At 46.1% G+C, this 18,437-nt stretch overlaps 1 protein-coding gene across 2 annotated transcripts in view; it reads right to left on the bottom strand.

The window, feature by feature from the left end:
- Positions 1–1,324: 1,324 nt before the first annotated feature.
- The window catches only part of LOC117260976 (transcription factor COE1), a 55,714-nt gene continuing 38,601 nt past the window's right edge, over positions 1,325–18,437 (bottom strand). The window contains exons 11-17 of one of the 2 annotated variants that reach the window (XM_033633135.2): positions 11,201–11,289; positions 7,738–7,803; positions 6,983–7,145; positions 5,635–5,814; positions 3,170–3,367; positions 2,865–2,933; positions 1,325–1,679 (exon numbers count right to left, since the gene is read on the bottom strand). In XM_033633135.2, coding sequence (XP_033489026.1) covers positions 2,866–2,933; positions 3,170–3,367; positions 5,635–5,814; positions 6,983–7,145; positions 7,738–7,803; positions 11,201–11,289 — 764 coding nt within the window. In that variant the 3' untranslated portion in view covers positions 1,325–1,679; position 2,865. The remainder of the gene's footprint in view (positions 1,680–2,864; positions 2,934–3,169; positions 3,368–5,634; positions 5,815–6,982; positions 7,146–7,737; positions 7,804–11,200; positions 11,290–18,437) is intronic. The other variant, XM_033633136.2, reaches the window with a different exon arrangement.

The following is an 18,437-nucleotide window of genomic DNA, read 5'->3' as shown; positions in this document are numbered from 1 at the left end:
TTAGTTCTCTTGGTTTCCACACACGAAAAAAAAGAAAGTGTCACTCAAGAGAAGAACCCATGCATATTATCAGTTCAAGAACAGTATCAATCTGAAAGCCTCAAAGAGTTCAAACAAAAAGATATAGATTTACAGTATATATTAATGTGTGTATATATTCTTAAAAAATCTACTTCAACCAAATACTCTGAATAAGATGCTACTTTTTTTTGCCATACAATAAACATTTTCATAAGGAAAAAAAAACTGATTTTTTTTTTTTATTAACTTACAAATAATACAAAAATAGACAATGGCATGTTTTTGAATCAACAAATGAAAGCATGGTATACCAATGCAAAACAATCAACATACAAAACGAAACAAAAAGATAAAAAAAAAGTCACATTTAAATAGTGAGAGACAACAGTAAATAATGAAACAAAACACTGTGAAATATGTTCACTTACTGTATTAAACTTACACAACACAACTAAACGAGGGTGAGAGGCAATGTACAAATACAAGGGATAAATACATTATTTATAGGATATTTTACAGGAATCCCCTTTTTGTATCCAAATCCATGTTTGTCATGTTTAGCAGATGAGATATTGACAACACACAGTAAATCTATCTTCTGTACTGAGAAGCTGCCTTAAGACATTTAATGTTTACATTTCAAACTATAGCTATCGCAAAAAAGAAAAGAAATGTCAAATGAAAAGAAAAATTCAACGTCTTCTTTTTTTTTTTTTTATATACAAAAATATATCACATATATCACGCATTTATTCTAATTTGATATTTGCTAGACTCCTTCAGTACAGTGCTGGCTGGACGCACACACCCTCGGGCTTTTCAAGTCTTCACTAAAATCTCAGACGAAAAGTCAATTTTGGCTAAATCATCACCTTTTCTTCACATGACAAGCAGAAAAGCATATTGCAAACAGCTCAATCCTCACAGTTTTATTAAAATTCAAAAAAAAAAAAAAAATAGGGGGGGGGAAAAAGGCATGTTTTCTGATGTTGAATTAACATAGGCCGATTTTGTAATGCCGTTTTTTAGATTTGTAGGATAATTAGCAGCAAAGTTGAGGGTTGATTTTGTTCTTTTCTGTATTTCGTTGATTTGACCTTAGTCCCATTTGGCCGGTGTGTTGTTATGTGGTTTAAGTGAGCAGGCTGAGCTAAGGAAAGCGTCCTCTGTTGTGACAGAGGTTACGTAAACGTCATGGCCAAACCAACACTTCACTGTTGTTTGTGCGAGTTACGGATTGCGAGACGGCGTGGGGGCCTCCAGTAATCAAACCCAAACCTTACAGGCATAAACATAAAGATAAATAAATGCTCTTTTCATGAGGTCAGTGTCACACTGTGGGTAAACTATCAGTCTCTATACACTCCATCCAACGCGGTGTCAGAGAAGCTACACTAATTCAACCAAGAGGGAAATAACATCACAAAGGTTCGTATTGTTCCTTTTTTTCTCTCCTCCCCTAACCCTTCAGATGAAATCCCAATGGAAAGGCCTGAGTTTAACAGAGTCCTGCGTCTTATCTTGACTTCCTTCAGTTCAGCTCCGGAGCACAACAGAGACTCGCCAGACTCTGCTACTGTGTCTTTTCCTCTCAACATTCCCAAATCTCCAGCTATCCCAGATCCTCTACATGGGTGGAACGATCATCCCGGGAATCGCTGCGTTGTGGGAAAAGAGGGGGAGGAAGATGGTGTGTGTGTGTGTGTGTGTGTGGGGGGGGGTGGGGGTAAAGAAAGAAAGAAAGAAAGAAAGAAAGAGAGGTCAGTCATGTGATTGCTGGGTTTCATCTGTCATCACAACAGTCACATAACAGAAATGTGCTCCAGCATCTGGCGAACAAAGACGACTCTCCCTCATTATCTCTTCATTCCAAGGCCCCCGAAATCAAAACATTTTTCTCCACTGCGCCGCTAACTTGGCGTGCGCCGACAACATCATTCAACTTTTCGCAGGGCTCTCTGAATAGCTTCATGCAAGAGCTGCTGCTGTTAATTGTTAGCAGTTACATTGTGTAGGCTCATTGTGCATAATTCAAACATGAGAGAGGGAGTGACGTGAGATGACAGAGGTGATGAAATTATGCTCAACACTTGAACATGGAAATGGAAGCCATGAGCTTTATACACATTTTTACCTTCTTATATCACGCTCTGCCCTCCACTAGCTCCGACATCTTCACCTCCTCGCTCCCAACCCTTTCCCTTCCCCCCATTTTTTTTTTTTTTACACAGAAGCCATCACAGGGAGGAATTTTTCATATAACATATTGGCTCCCTATTGATTCCCCTCTCCCTTCAATCCACTAATTCCCTGGTTATTTCCTAAGTGTCTCCAGCTTGTTGGGATTAACAGAATGGTGTGTGTGTGTTCGTGCATGTGTGTGTCAGTGTGATCAGCGCACAGTGGCCAATGGCCCTTTGGGTCACTGTGGTCAGCGCTCATCAACGCCGACAGAGGAAGTGAGGAAGTGCTTAGCTTGGGGCTCTGATAAAGATTCCCATCCATCATTTCTCTCTCTCAGGATCTCAACACCATACAACATCCTGCCTAGACGAACAGACCCCGCGCTGCATTCGATGGAAATGGGAGAACAGAATGACCCGTGGTGGCGCAACACCACCCCCCCTTCAGAGACAACCACTGGAGCGCAGGCAGGAAGCAGGAAGTGAAAACAGGAAATGGAACACATGTGGCGTGGTGTGCCGTCTCTCTGACAAGTCAAGAGTGACAAATAAAAACAGAAAAGAGAAGGAAGGGTAGGGCAGGATGAGCTGGTGGTGCAAATGAGCATTGTAGGATAGCGTGGCGAGGAAAAGAACAGAGAAGGAAGAAACTTAACGTACTTCAGGAGAAGGCCAGGCCCTGCAGAGAGTTGTTTGATGAGTACTTGCTAGAGTCCACAAAAGACTGATCTACAGTGAGGAAGGAGAGTGGAGGGGTTCAAGGAGGGCAAAGTAAGGCAAAACAGGGAGTGAAGAGGAGGAAGAAAGGGGAAAACGGAGGAGGAAGTGGGAGTAAAAGTTGTTATCATAAGGAGGTGAAGAAGAGCACGACTAAGCTTGATGAAGAAAGTACATTTTTTCTATATGAACACACAGAAACAGTAGCTCTGAACTCGTATATGAATGCTACCTGTTTAGCAGCTTACCTTGCAGGCTGTTAGCATTAGCGCTGGTGCATGTGGGTGGAGGGGAGTTCTGGGGTCGTACGACGGGGGCAAAGGCGCTCTTCTGCTTGACGGCGGCAGACACCATGTTGGCTGGAGAGAAGGAGAAGATGCCGGAGGAGCTGCTGCAGTTGGAGGGCAGGCTGGTCGACGAGGCCATGGTGGGGCTTGACGGGACGACTGAGAGAAGAGAGACGGGTAGGAAAGGGGGGTTAAGGGGGGTCAAAGGGAGCATGTCAGGGAAGAAGGACAGGGAGGACAGATGAAGATGGAGAAGGGAGAGACAAGGTTAGAGAGAGGGCCGAGGGCAGAGGACGGGCAGACGGGACGAACAGAAAGGGACTGGTCAATGGATGATGACAGGAGGGATGATATTTTGGACTCAGATCAACTGGCTCAGACTTTTTCTTTTGCAATCTTTTTTGTTGTTGTTAAGCAAGACAAAAACGTGTTTAGTTGGAAACTTGCACCGAAAACAGCCCAAAGCTTTTTTCCCCCTCTGATCAGTCTGTTTTGATGACTCATCTTGTTGCTCAAGGGGTGCAACAACTTGATAAACATCTCGCTAACTTGGGGTGCTGTACCCGTAATTTGTTTTCAGGGAAAACAAGACTCCCCCAGATCACCTTCCTTATAGAAAATCATGCAAAAGGTTTCATTGAACAACCAAAGCAAAATCCAACATGTGGGCTGATAACATCTGCTTGACAATAATCACTAGTGCCTTTTACACTACTTGTTTAAGGCGGGAATATTGCTCCATTATGCCGTCTCACTGCTCTGTATAAAAGGTACCAACATGGAACTGGGGGGCAACATCTGTGTAAAACGTATGAATCGGCAGGAGGGGAAAGGTGTGGCATTTTGACAATGTGTTATGTGTGCAGCCCACCACCAGTAGATTTAAAAAGCAGTCAATAGCAGTTAGCAGCTAACTCAAAGGGGATGAACAGCAACTGGAAATATTTGCAAATTGGGGGGACAATGAGGTCCGGGTGCTCTGCCACATAACATGGACGGAAAATGATTGTTATTGCCATGGTATGCCATTGTTTTTTGGCATTTTTGGCAATTCTCTTTCTTAAGGCTGATTTATGCCCAACGTCAAATATGTAAACGGACATGGATGGAGCATTCTGTGTGTGCTCGTTTATTTCATTTGTATCTGTGCATGTTTTCTAATAGCTTACTGATACAGACCAAATGGAGCGGAACCAGAAACCCTCAGGACAGTGTAGCGTAGTTCAAGCAAGACACAACCTTAGGATGACGAAGACCACTGCCTTCTACAGGGCTATCTCTGTTAAAAGCTACGTTATTATGACCTCCTCCACCGTCACCACATTTGTTGTTATCAAAAACTTTCGATTGCGCCCTCTATTGCCACTTAGTGGATATATCTGTGGCAACATGACAGATGCATGGAAGTATGTAGGCAGTGACGGTGACGACGTTTGAAATGAACGGATCTACCTTTGTAGGTAAAGGAAGTATGAATGACATCATCTTTAGAGCTCTGGAATAAATTTTGTTAAGATTACATGCATAAGACAGCGCAACATTTTGAAAAAAAAAAAAGCTCCAAAGAGAATTTTTATGACATTTAGGCTTTACACAAGATAGCTGTGAGCCAGATTTTGGCTTCGACTCATCCCCTGACAAATATGACCAGAAGGTTATCTTCACAACCCAAATCCTGTCTCCCTCTGACATCATCCCATCCATCCTCCTGGGTTTGTCTTTTGTCTGCTAATACACTAAGAGCATTTTCCCCCTCAGCGATTTTACAATCAACCAAGTCGTATTTCACCTGCTCTCTGATATCTGCTCCTGCCTTTATTGTTGTTATTATCCAACACTTAGCTTTTATGGCTCTTCCTGACAAATCCTCGCAATAAAGTCATAATCCATTTATGAAGGGGCCTAACTAATCAATTAATGAAAATTGGACCTACAAAGGCAGGCTGAGGGGCCATTGATTGAAAGTGTCTGTGTGGGGCCGATGAGCCTGTTAAAATACTTGTTAACACCCAGGAATCAAAGAGCTGAAATGGAATTGCTTCTCTAGCAATTAGTTTATTGATTTAATCAAGGGTCTTTAATGTAGAGGGTGAATGTGTGTGTGTGTGTGTGTGTGTGTGTGTGTGAGCAGAGGTGCTGGGGTGTGTGTGGTGGGGGCTGCTAGGTGATCTGCTCCCCTGGCCAATAAAGTGGGGATTTGCGTTTGACTCTGTTCTTAAAGAAACAGATGAGCCAGCTGAACTGCGACTTTCCCCTTGTGTGTCACTCTTTATTTCCACCTCTCACCTCCCTTTCTTAAGTCCTGTCAAATACTTTTTCTTTTATGACCGAAAAGCTCAAACTCAATCTTTTCGTTTTCCAAGCTTTCATTTTGCCCCCCCCCCACCCCCTTGGTTTCATGTCTAGGATGTGGTGTATTTACTCACTAGCATAGGGTGAGTTGCCTGCAGATCCATTGAGGAAGTTGGGCGAGGTGCCCAAGGTTGCCATGCCAGAGTTAGCGTAGCCGTTCATGCTAGTGGAGACAGAGCTGTAGCTACTCTGCTGGGGAGTGGAGCTGGGGACATAACCGTGAGGGGACACACTGCTTGTACTCCTACTGAAACCTATGGACGAGGAAAGAGAGAGAGAGACAGAGAGAGAAGAGGTGTTAGGGGTATAGCAGATGGCAGACAAAACAAAACGAGAACATGCAATGCTGCCAAATACTCTTTCCCCTGCACGGCTAATGGACAGAGCAACATAAGCCAAAAGAAATTCTCGAAACTCTTAGACAGCATATGGCAGAGCGAGGAAGCAATGAAGAGAGCAGAGGAAGAGTGATATGAGATGGAACTAGCTGCAATCCAACTACTGAAACACGAGGCCTTTAACCTCACTGGCTCATCTCCAAAATTAGATCTATTGATAAGGCAATTAACACTAAAAGGGCTCTGCAGCTCTCCTGTAGTTTATAAAAAATGAAGCCAGTATTTCTGACAGGACCTTTCTCTTCTTTATGCTTTACAGGGGCAGCAACCAGAAAGAGGACAAGATGGAAACGAGACTATAAATATACATTTCAGGTTCAACGTGCTGACACTAGAGGAAAAACAGCTGGAACTGAACATCAGGAATTCCTACTCTCTAGTCCAACGAGAGCTGCGAGTTCTTGATAATTAGGTTCCACCAATTCCCTGTCCTCATCTGTTATGAGTTGGAAACTGTGGGCTGGAAGTCACACAGCTGATATCTGTTGTTTTCCTCACATCTGAGCATGTTTCCAGATGAAGATGAAGGACAGAGGAAGCTCATTGGAAGTATTGAGACATATCCAGAGGCTGGTCCATCCACTCTCCTCTCCTTCCCCTGATACATGTGATGAATCACCACTGACTGCACCCACATCTCTCTCTGTCAGACAGGGGCCGACCCCAGTCTAATATACACACCCCTAGGACCCACTCATATTTCTCCATCGTACTCCATCCACGGCTCTCTTTTTCTCCATTCTTCACTCTCTCACCTTCGTTCTTTCCTCGTCTCAAGTTTTCCCCGTTTCTCTCTTACTGCCGCCTCCTCCTCCTGTCCTCCTTTTTCAGAATATTCTTTATTTTCTCCAAGCTCTTAAATCACCCTCTCTGAATTTCCTACATGAAATATAAAAAAATCACCCTATCACGCTCCTCATCTTTACTATCCATCCCTCTCTCAACAAAATGAAAAAAAGAAATAAACCACCGCCACATTTCCCATGATAATAGCCTTTAATTGTTTCCTGTTGACTTTGCTCACCCTGATTGGCTGTTTGCGCCACCTCTGACCCGGTGAAGGAGTTTACGGCCATCATGCCAGCATGGACGGGGCCGCTGCCAAGGCCAGCTAGCTGGTTGTGCCCCCGTGGCACTGTTGTGTAGAGGGCCTCTGCGATATCTGCTGCTCGTTTCAGGATCATCTCCTGACAATGAGGAAGAAAAGAAAAGAGCGGTGGTCAGCAACATGGGGGCATGAGAGGAGAGGAGAGGAGAGGAGAGGAGAGGAGAGGAGAGGAGAGGAGAGGAGAGGAGGAAATATGCCCTTGATGCAGGCTTTATGGTTTCACAAGAATGCTAGATCTCCACTTGAGATATTGTGCATGTAAACCTAGTAGGCTGAGTGTTTTTTATCAGTGGTCACTGGGAGTGGTGGGATTGGTTCCAGTAAATGGAGGAAAGCCTCATTAACAGACTCATCAAATCTTTAGCCTTCCTCTTCCTCTCTTCCTCCCAGTCTTAATCCTACTTCTCCTCCTCCTCCTTCTGCTCTCTTCCTATTCTCCTTTCCAACATTCTCTCTACATCCAGTTTTCATTGCACATCTCCTCCTTTCCTCCTCAACATGAGCTGGTAAAAGCACCAACTTATTCCCATGTGTGTCTTTGTGGGTCCCACATCTTGCATGAACACAGCAGGGTGCTGCCGGGCTGGCGGAGACACCGCCTTTGATGCTCCATGTGGTCCGAACCACAAACACGTATTGATGTTTGCGTACATGCTCGTGCTCGTGTTTACCTGGTTGTTGTGCGGCATCCCGTACAAGGCCTCCACCAGGTCTGCTGCTCTCTTTAAGATCACCTCCTAACAATCAAGCGCAGAAAGAGGGAAGGGATTGATCACGAGTGTGACGGCTCAAAGAGTTCAGTCACTTTTATTACATTTCACGTCTTACATTATGCTGTGAATGCAGAACAGAGAGTGCGAGAGAGGAAGGAGGCAGACAGAGGAAGGGAGAGGAAGAGAAATGGGCCTGTCCCGGCACTTTGTTACTAGCCGGGGCAGTTTGGAAGAGCAGAGGTAAGATACTGTTATCTGTGAATAAAACATGAGCCTATATCTCTCTATCAGTCAGCCATCTTCTCCTCCCTACTGTCACTGCCGGATCATGAATCTACTGCACGTGATCACACATCAATCTCATTTAACACAACATATCATCAGGTTGACGGCTATACAACTCCCCTCGTCAGCGGGGACACACCCGTCTCCTGCCCTGTATTAACCCTGGTAATGATCCAAGTGAATAGCCCTGCATCCACTTTGTGTGATAAATGTAGAACATCATTGCTCAGGTGAAAACCGCCGAGTGGAATTTCCCACATCAAACATTTATCCTTCTGTAGTGTTTGCCGTTCCTCTGCGCTCATTTTCTACCGCTTACCCTCCTTTCTCTCCTCTCCCTGTCTCTATTCTTTCCCCTCCCTGAGTGTATGAGTGTGTGACTCCAGGCAGTCGTTATATGTGTGTGTGATGTAGACACCTACAGCCCTACGAAACCCTTTTTAAAAGTTAATGTGCCGGGGCCAGGATATATGCTGGAGGCGCGACAACCAGAAAATTGCAGCCCCCTCCCCTCCAACCTTCCCTCTCGTTTCTTTCTCTCCCTCCCTCTCCTCCACTCGCGCACACACACGCTGAGCGCTATACCCTCCTGAGTGTATCCCTCGCTGTGAACAAGCCCTGGAGCATGTGTGCTCTCTGTTCCGTGACACACCGCCTTTCAATCAGACCTCATATCACACACGCACACACACACACACACGGGCACAGCCGCACACTCAGCCACGCACATGTGGAGGCTGTCGAGCACGCCCAGGACATGACGAGAGGGTCAGCAAAGCAATAAAGATTGTAGAGCGCTGTCCGAGGTGCTAAATTCACTCAATAATGGGAGCGCTGCCTCTGTGTTAACCTCCCATTACTAGCACTATCTGGGGGAGGCAGAGAGGGAGGCAGGGGGAGGGAGGAGGGGAGAGACGGAAAGAGGGGAGACCAGAGAGGAGGCCTGCTCGGTGTGATTGAGAGATGTAGAGGCCCTAGGAAGGTAAGTGGTTCTTTAGTATGTATGCACCGCTCCTCGCTTCCTTCTCTCTGCTTTTCCTCGACGCCCCATGCCTCCCAGGGATTGCTAGATAGGTAGATGGATGGATGAAGGAAAGGAGGGGGAGAGGGAGGAGGAGGGGAAATGAGGGAAGTGTGAGGCATTAGGACACAAACAGATCCGCAGCTGGAGTGTAACGGTGTTCAGGGAGGACACGTGAAACCTCAGTCACTTCATTTAAAACATTTTTTTTGCTCCCTCTGCACCAGCTATGAGTCTCACAGACGTTCAGCTCTTTCTCCTTAGGACCTCCTGTCTGTCTGTGCATCTCCATCTCCACCTCCTCCTGCACTTTCTCTTCACCTGAAACTATTTTCTCTTGTCTCTCTTCTTCTTCTTCTCCCCCATTCCCCCTATTAATCACTCTCTCTCGTGGTCCTGTGCCCTGTCTGTACCTATCAGTCTCTCGTTAGCAAAGGGATCTGTCCAGTAGCTAAACGCGATTAGGCAGCGCTCCAGAGTCGTTCTGATAAACAGATAAATGTGGTTAGCGCCGTGCTGCCTCCCTAGCTCTGCCGCTGTAAGGGGAGACCATTTCCTGGGCGCAGGGTCTCTTCCCGTAAAGTCAGGCCCACAGAGACGTCAACAGGAAGGGGAACCTGATCCAGAGCAGAGCCTGGCCTCGTCTGGCAGGGCGGTCACTCATTAGCTGGCCCCAGACCCCCAGCTCCGCCACAGCCTTAGCAGTCTGGCTGTGCCTGAGCTACCCAGCACTCCCTCCTCACTCTTGTCGGCCTGACTATTAGCTACAGCACAGTATGGGGGCTGTTTTCAGCTGGACACTGGATCATTACCACAACATACAGAGATAGAACAGGCATCGGCAGATATCCTGCTTGTTCCCGGCTCAGTGTGTGCGCGTGGGTTCATTAAGAATCCGCTCGAAAATGTAGCAACCAGAACAGAATACATTATATTCCCAATCAATTTCATCTCGATTAAAAATTGACTGAAGAACAAGCACAAGGAGGCTTTTTGCCAAGGTGACCATGAGTGGATGTTTGTAGCACAGGAAGTTGCCAGTGTATGCCCCTCTCCTGCCCCTCTCTCTGATGATTGAGGCCAACAGTTGAGAGAAGTGCGGTCAACAAACTGTTATTACCTCAATAAAGGCACAAATCAATAGAGCTGAAATGAACAACCGGGCCTGCCAGCTACCGCTGTTCATTTAGAAGAGAAAGAGACACCACGGAGCGAGGGAGGAAGAGGAGGACAAGAGGAGAAGAGATGGATAGATACAAAGATATTTAGAGAGATACAGGGGGTTGATAGGCTAAAGACCAGAGCTCACCAGGACAAGTCTTGTATCCACCAGACATGACACACAGCGAGGACAAGTGATTTCTCTATCTTCCTTCTGCATCTACCTGGGCTCTCCATCTCTGCCTCATGGTGACTTCCCTCCACTGAGTGTGTGTGTGTGTGTGTGTGTGTGTGTGTGTGTGTGTGTGTGTGTGTGCACGCACGTAAAGCCACAGAGAAGTGTGTGTGTGCATTTCTATGTGTGCGCCGGTTTGTGTATGTGTGTGTGTGTGTGTGTGTGTGTGTGTGTGTGTGTGCTGGAAGTAATAAAGTCCACCCGGGGTTGACTTCGATCCACTGACCCAGCAGGAGGTAAGACTGGACAGCTATGATGGATCACCTAACCTGCTTCTGCCTCTCTCTTCCTCTCTCTCCCCCTCAACCTCCTTTCCTCCCTCTCTCCCTCTTCTCCTCCCTCCATCCATCCCTTTCCTCTCCCACTTTGCCAAATCTAAATGACCTTATACTCAGTGGAAGGATGAATAGAGTCGCTTGTGCGTTCGCTATGCAAATAAAGCGTTTGTTTGAGCAGAAAATGACCATGAACATATGATAAAATGTTTATATGCATACTGCATAGTGTCATGTATAGCCTACTGTCTGTAGTGCACAGTGAGTCCTCTGTATATGTGAGGTCATGCTGCCCTTGTGCCATGTGTATCCATACATGCTATGAAACTCTAGAAGTTGTCAATACGTCTCTGTACCAATGTTACCAAGACATATTCCTGTAAAATAACTGCATGTGGCAACCAGCATGAGCACAGACACATGAGAGGAGTGGAGGCACAGTACCTTGGGTAATCTCTCTTGGTCTCCGGGGTGTCTGGGGATGACCTTCTGTAACCTCTGGAAGCCGTAGTCTATGGTTGGCTCGTTCAGCGCTGATCACAAACAGAAAGAGAAAGAGAGAGAGAGAGAGAGAGAGAGATGGTAAAGTTTAATGCTTGATTCTTAATAATGAAAACACCTACTGTTCAGCAGCAACAGAGAGATGCAGCAGGAGGAGCGAGCGATTCTCTCCTGCTGTAGAAATGACTGAATTAAGCATGGTTTTTACACGAGTATTTCAACATTAAACTAAACACGCTGAAAATGTGGGTGTTCTCTATTAAGTCTGGTGTGTGTCTTTGTTTGCCTGTGATGTAATGAATCTCTTTCTGTCGCCTGCTTTGGTGGTTAATAAAAAGACTGTCAGGAATCAGGCAGAGTGTGTGTGTGTGTGTGTGTGTGTGTGTCCTGTGGTCTTGCGTTGATCAGCGACTAATATAAGCAATTACAGAGACTGGTTCCAATATAACAAAGGCTTGATCGCTCCGGGGAACAAGCTAAACACACACACACACACACACACACACACACACACTCACACACACACACACATGCATACATAGAGACAGTCGCATACACTCACATGCACACACAAACGCACACATACACACAGACAGACAGAGTCAGATCATCCAGGCAGCAGGGAGAAAGCACTCTCTCGGCATGCTGTGGTCGTGCTACGGTAATTGAATATGAGAAGATTTACCATGAATATTTAAACATTAGAATAAATACAATGAAGATCTGAGGCTTATAGTACAAACACTTCAGAGGAGGATTGTTGGATAAGTGCTCTCTCCACATAATTCATTCCTAATGTACTCTCTCTCTCTCCTCTCTGTCTTTTACCCTCCTCCTCCGTTTCTCTTTGTGGGTTGCCTGGGGAGTCGATGCACATACATGGTTAACAGTCTTGACTACTTTTCTGGGCTACAGCCGATAAGATGCTGCTTCTGTACAGAGTCTGTGCCTGTGTTTGTAGCTTTAGCATGTGTGTTTTTGTATTTAGATGTGTGTAAAAGAAGTGAGAGAAAAGGAGCCATTATGCGTGAGGATTGCCTGTATGTGTCTGTGCCGTCCGTCTGTTTCCCCTGTGGGTCGCAGCTTGGACGTTTCCTGAGGGCTGATGCCCTGCTCGCCTCACATCTGAGCAACCAGGCTGACTAGGCGGCCCCCAGAAAAAAGGCCCCTAGAGGCTATGAGTACAAGCTGTCCTGCTGGACCTCTAGTGACTTCACCATGGCTCCTCCTGAGCCACTCGCTCAGACACACAAACCAAAAGAGAGCAAAAGGAGAGAGAATCGGTGTTGCTCTGTTTTGGCAACACAAACGTATTTGGACAGCTCTCCCAGTGGACCGTTCCAGTAATCCATAAGAGTGAGAGAAAGGAAAGGTGAATAGCTGGAAGCAAAGACAGTACGGAGGGAGAGAAAAAAAAAGTTGAAGTAGAGGCGCCAGAGGCAGGCTCAACTTCTGAAGAATGACACGCATTACAGGCCAGCTGGTCTACTGATAAAATAAGCCAAAACAATGAGATGATCACATGCAACAAATAAACTATGAATTATTTCTGAGGACAAATATTTGACACTACTTCCCCATTCTCTGATCTCTCTAAAGCCTTAAGGAGGATTTGCCCTGGATTAGGCCCGCAGTCTGAGGAGGGGATTGTTCCGACAACATCCTCTCTTTCGTCTCAAAGGCTTTTGTTTTTATGATGAATTTTTTATCAGTTCTCCACAATGTGCCAAATGAGCCTCGAGTGAACAATAGCATAAAAACCCCAAGACATACAGAGATACCCCCTATTACAAATAAAGAGACAATTTTGGTAATTGAGAGAGGAAGTGATATTGTCTCTGCTCATTTTCAAGGACCATAAACCAGAAGAGGAGTATGTGGGGGACAATGCGCACCACTAACTACCTGGCTGTGTCTCTTTGGGGATTATCTTGGCGTTTTATGCTCTTATATCTATGCTCAATATCTCACATTTCACAACAGGAATTAGTACTGGAGGAAAAAAAAGCTCTCCTGCCTCGAAAGAGGAGTGTTGTGGCGGTACACTCCAGGATTCAAAGCACACTCTCCTATACAGGTATATTTATAATCCTTAGCTGTCGCTCTCCAGAAGAGCAAATCAAAGCCAGTAAAACATAACTGCCATAAATAAATGAATAGATGAGCAACAGCCCTGGACTGGAGGGATTCACCTAGCAATCACCCACATCAGATCAGATCAATGCTCATGGAAATTTCATGAAGCCTAGAATCCACACCGCTTCATATTTCACTATAATAACCCACAGAGCCGCAGGGGGAGTGTGTATGAAGGGGTGAGGGGGTAGGAGAAGGAGGAGAGGAGGCAAGGGTGGAGGGGTGCTGGACGTATGAGCTTTAGGGGAGGAATAAGAGGGGGTGCAAAGAGTAGGAGGTGGGGGGGATGAGGGATAATTGAGAGGTCAGCACGGTGGAGTCGTCCTGGAAACACAAGAGAGGAGGGGGAGAGGTGGAGGAGGAGGGGGAGGCTACAGTAAGTGTCCAGTAGCCCTGTCTCCTTCTCCTCCCGTGTCACAACACTGTGTGTGGGGGGCGGTGGTGAGTGGGTAGTGTACTTGCAGGGTTAGGTAATTGGCTCTGAGGCTTGATGTTAACACCTTAACAGGCCCTCAGACAGTAGGAAAGGAGCTGATCATATCACAACCTTCTGTTTCTCCCTCCTTCTCACTCTTCACTCCTTTGCCTCCCCTCTCCCTCCTCACATCCCTCTCTCCCTCGCCCTCTCTCCCTCCCCTCTGCAGTCTCCAGTGCTCAGGTGTGATCTCATAAGCGCTGCCTTGCGATCGATGCCGCCAGTGGCAGGGGGTTCAATAGTCCTGAATTACGGCTTCATTTCTCCCCCCCTCACCCTCACACAGATGAGAGCCGCACCCCCCCATCACCACCACCAACAACACACACACACACTAACACACACACACACACATACACCACACCCCCACCGACTACTCACAATCCAGATCAATACCTTACAATCTAATTTTTATCCATTTTTCCATAAACCCCAAGATTGCGTTTATTTGCAGAATCCGACAAGCTAAATAAAGCATCGCTTGAACATGTCAGGGAGACTAATGCATGGCTGGAAATTCATACACAGAAAACAGATGAGTAGAGCTTTTCGCTCCTAAAGGAAGGGAGAGGCTGAGGAAGAAGGGGGGGCGCTAAGAGATTCTACAAATCAATGGAGGTGTGGATGCTACTACAACCTAAGCTCTAATTATCTGTTGCAAAAAGTGCATGTCGACAGTTAACAATACCTGACAGCATGGATCCTCGCTGGGAGAATGCAAATTCTGAAAATCTGGAGGAAAAGTGCGCGGTTGAATTAAGATATAGGAAAACATAAGAAATCATCCCCCCTCCCGGTGAACGCCGCTCATTTCAGCGGGGTATAAAATAATCTTCGTTCGAAATTCATTTACATCATCATCATGGACCAGATGCTCCTGTAATAAGAACGGAGCGCGCTAAAGAGGGGAGACAAGCCACATGGTGCAGAAAATTAATCTCAATCTCAAATAGAGGTGTGAATTTCCTCACAGTTAAGACTGTGCGCAGTAAACGTGAATGTGTGCAGCTATCTCAGCTGGCTCTGTCTCCAGCTGGAGACCAGCCGTTTTAATCAACAGCAGGCCTCCACCCAAGCTCAATAAAAGACAGCATTCACAAATAGGAGCAAGACGAGTAATTGACCAGCTCGTGGTTGCACCCCACTTTTATTGCCAGATGACTACATGCTGCATTTTCTGTGATGTGTGAATGTGCTTGTGCATGAGTGTAGGTGGATCACATGTGCATATGAATGAAGAATATGTCTGTGAGTCTACGTTAACAACAGATTTTCTCACTGATGCACTGGCAAATCAACATTGCACCAGCAGATATCAACACAATCACCGTCAGGTATGTTACTAATTCGAAGCACTCAGGCACCATCTAAGCAAAGTAATCTTTGTGTGTGTGGTAAGCAGATTTCATCACTTAGCAGCTTCATTAGGGCTAAAATAAATACAAACTTTACAGAGTGTCATCTGTGTTTCACTCCAGTGTCTGTAGTGGAAAGAATGACAGATAACTGGCGGTCCTTCCTCCACTCCTAAAACTAATTTGGAGCACAAAGGCAGGCCGAGAGAGAAGATTTCAGCAGCATCCCGGCTGGTTTAAATTCTGTTCTTGACTTTTGTCTTTTACCTCACTTTTCCTGCTCCTCCTCACTGCAACTGAGTGATGTTTCCTACACACCTAATCTGCACTCAGCACTGAAAAACTACCCCTAATGTTTGTGCGTGCGCGTGTGTGGATGCGTGTCGGCGCGTGTGGTGCCGGCCTTAATGTGAGCCAGCAGAGCCTTTTAATATCAGCAGAAGCTGTAGTGGAAGCACTAAGCAGACAAGGCTGCATACTGAGGAGGGAGGGATTGCCTTTTGAACGACAAGGGCGATTCATCAGCTTCCCCAATCTATGGCCAGTTTCCTTGTGTCACACACACAAACACATACGCACAAGCACACAAACACACACATACACACACACCCATGGGCCCTACTGGTAGAGAGTATTATCACCCTATATTGCATAGAGAAAAGAAAAGGGAGAGCATCTCTGATGAATGTTACAGCAATCAGCAATCCAGTAAAAGGTGATGCACAACCAAACATGGGGATGCATTTGTACAGGGGGGACGGGGGAGAGGGTGGTGGGCAATGACCTGATAATGAGAGAGGGAGAGAGAGAGAGAGCGAGAGAGAGAGAGAGAGAGGGAGATTAGGGAGAGCTCTCAGCCCCAGAGGTGGGTAAGGCAGAGGGCAGAGAGAGGAACAGAAGGGGGATAAGGGGATAAAAAGACAGAGGAAGAGCAGAGAATGAAAAAAATAACATTCTTTTATTCTTATCAGTGGAGAGCTTAATTGCCTTTGATGAGTCTAATTGGAGCTTTCTGAAGTCTAATGGCAGAGGAGTCCTCAGAGACGACAGAGGACACATTACTGTAATAGCTTCTCTCTGAATCTCCACTGCATCAAAAGTCTCCTGCTTGTCTCCTCCGTCATGAACTACAGCTGAATTTTTTCCATTCAGTGCCGGCCGGTTGTGGAGTATCAATGATCAGGCAGAGGAGGGTGGAGAGGGGGTGGTAAAGCTATAGATGGGTTATGTATGTGCGTATGTGTTGGCTATGTTTGCAAAGTAGCGGTAGCAGCAGTATTGGGTATGTGTTGACTTAATTAGGTCTGTGAGCTGCTCGCTTTCCTCTCCTCAGCTGAAGTTGATTAGCAATGCCAGCTGTCCCCAATGTAATTCAGTGTGCGCATGTGTGTGTGTGTGTGTGTGTGTGTGTGTGTGTGATCGTGCATGCACATGTAATATAGGAGTATATGCATGTCTGCGAGTGTGGGGATGTGTTGATGTGTGTGTGTGTGCGTGCTAGCTGCCAGCTGCCACGCAGTGCTGCCAATCCTCCATGATTAGTACCCACTGGCAACTGGGCTCAAACTGGTGCCAAACAGACCCAGGAGGGCAACATGGCCCATGGTAATCCTCCATCTCTCTACCATCCTTCTTCTCTCTTCCCTTTCTCATCCACCTCTCTCCACTCTCATCAATTGCTTTTTTTTTTGCTCCAAATGTTCTGCTCATCCTTTAGTTGTTCTCTGCCTCTCATTCAAGATACCAAATGTGAGCAGGTTCTCCCTCGCTACGAGAACGTGATATGATAAAAAAGGGCTGATAAAGGAGCTGTGGGAGAGGTACAAATACCCACAGAGGGTACAGAGCAGTGGCTGAAGTGAAGTGTGTGAAGAGTAGAGCTGGGATCTATGCCTTGACACGGTTGACTGTGTCACCGTGAAGGTGCCAGCGCTTGGCAAGCAGCGGCACAGTGTGTGTGTGTTCAGCTCCCACTGGATGACCTCTTGCTACCCCTCACCTGTTGAGATTCTTCTATGTGCCTCCGTAGACGCCAAGAGGCAGACAGAGAGGGGAGAGAGGGGATAAATTCATCCAAAGAAGCAAGTTTTGAATAAGTGAATGCGACAAGGGGAAAGAGTGGAGGGCTGGGAAGAGATAGGGCGTTTATGCATACGGTTCCCACATGTCTGGCACGTTAAAAGGCTGCACACACACATATGCACACCTACACACACTTATATACACACACAGCTCTATGGGTTTGGAAGAGAGCGGGCTGTTGGACAGCTCTGGCATGGCAAAGGCTGCCCACCCATCTGCCCTCTGTCTTAGTAATGCAGTTACTTGTCAACGTGCATGTGTGTGCTTGGAGTACATTCACACATACATACATACGTGCAAACAAACACAGGCAGCCTATGGCAGCCTTTCCCGTAAGTACACAAACAGGGAGTCATAATTATGACGCATGGACATGGATTCTGTCCATGCACAGTAATTAGGACACACACAAGATGCAGGAAATGCATGGCGGCGATGTGACGCACACGCTCTCTCTCAATTGTGATTTTGTCAAATGTTGGCAATTCCAGCCAGGGCTTACAGCCTAAGTCTATCAGTGGTTGAGATTACAGACAGATTTATGTGATTCACAACCTCCCTGGGGACCTGTGGCCTCGCATTGGTTAATCACCGCTTCACATTCACTCTCTCTGCCGCTCTTTTCACCGCACGGCTATAACTCTGTGCCGATACGCTCTGATGTAACACTCGAGCTATTCATGCCCCTGCACTCGCCGTCAAAAATCAGGCTCTTCCTTTGTGAATCACGCCTTCGACAGGGTTAAATCTCAATAATCCCTCTAATCAAAAGGTTAAACCTCCTCCTGACCTTCACCTGCTTCATAAAAGAGGGCAAACACTTTCCCTCCTCTGATCAGGAGCCTTCTGCACTGAATTATTAGCGTGTTATTGAATTTCAAATTGTTTAGCATGCACATTTTCTCTAGAAACTGTGTGAGAGAAAATGACAGCTTCTGAACTGCACCAGGTTACTTTTAGCAGATACTGCAAATATACAGTTGTAATAAAACATAAAGTCACTGCATGACTTCTGTTATATGATTATGTCTTTTCTATTATTTTAAAGGAAAGCTGTTTAAAATTGCATAAAAGTACCCAGCAGATAGACTGGGGCTGCATTATCTCTGTTAATTAGTGTCATTAGTAAGTG

Source organism: Epinephelus lanceolatus, chromosome 7 (assembly GCF_041903045.1).
Source record: "Epinephelus lanceolatus isolate andai-2023 chromosome 7, ASM4190304v1, whole genome shotgun sequence".
NCBI lineage: Eukaryota > Metazoa > Chordata > Actinopteri > Perciformes > Serranidae > Epinephelus > Epinephelus lanceolatus.
Note: the sequence above shows the minus strand (reverse complement) of the source record. Positions and strands in the feature narration are given on the sequence as shown.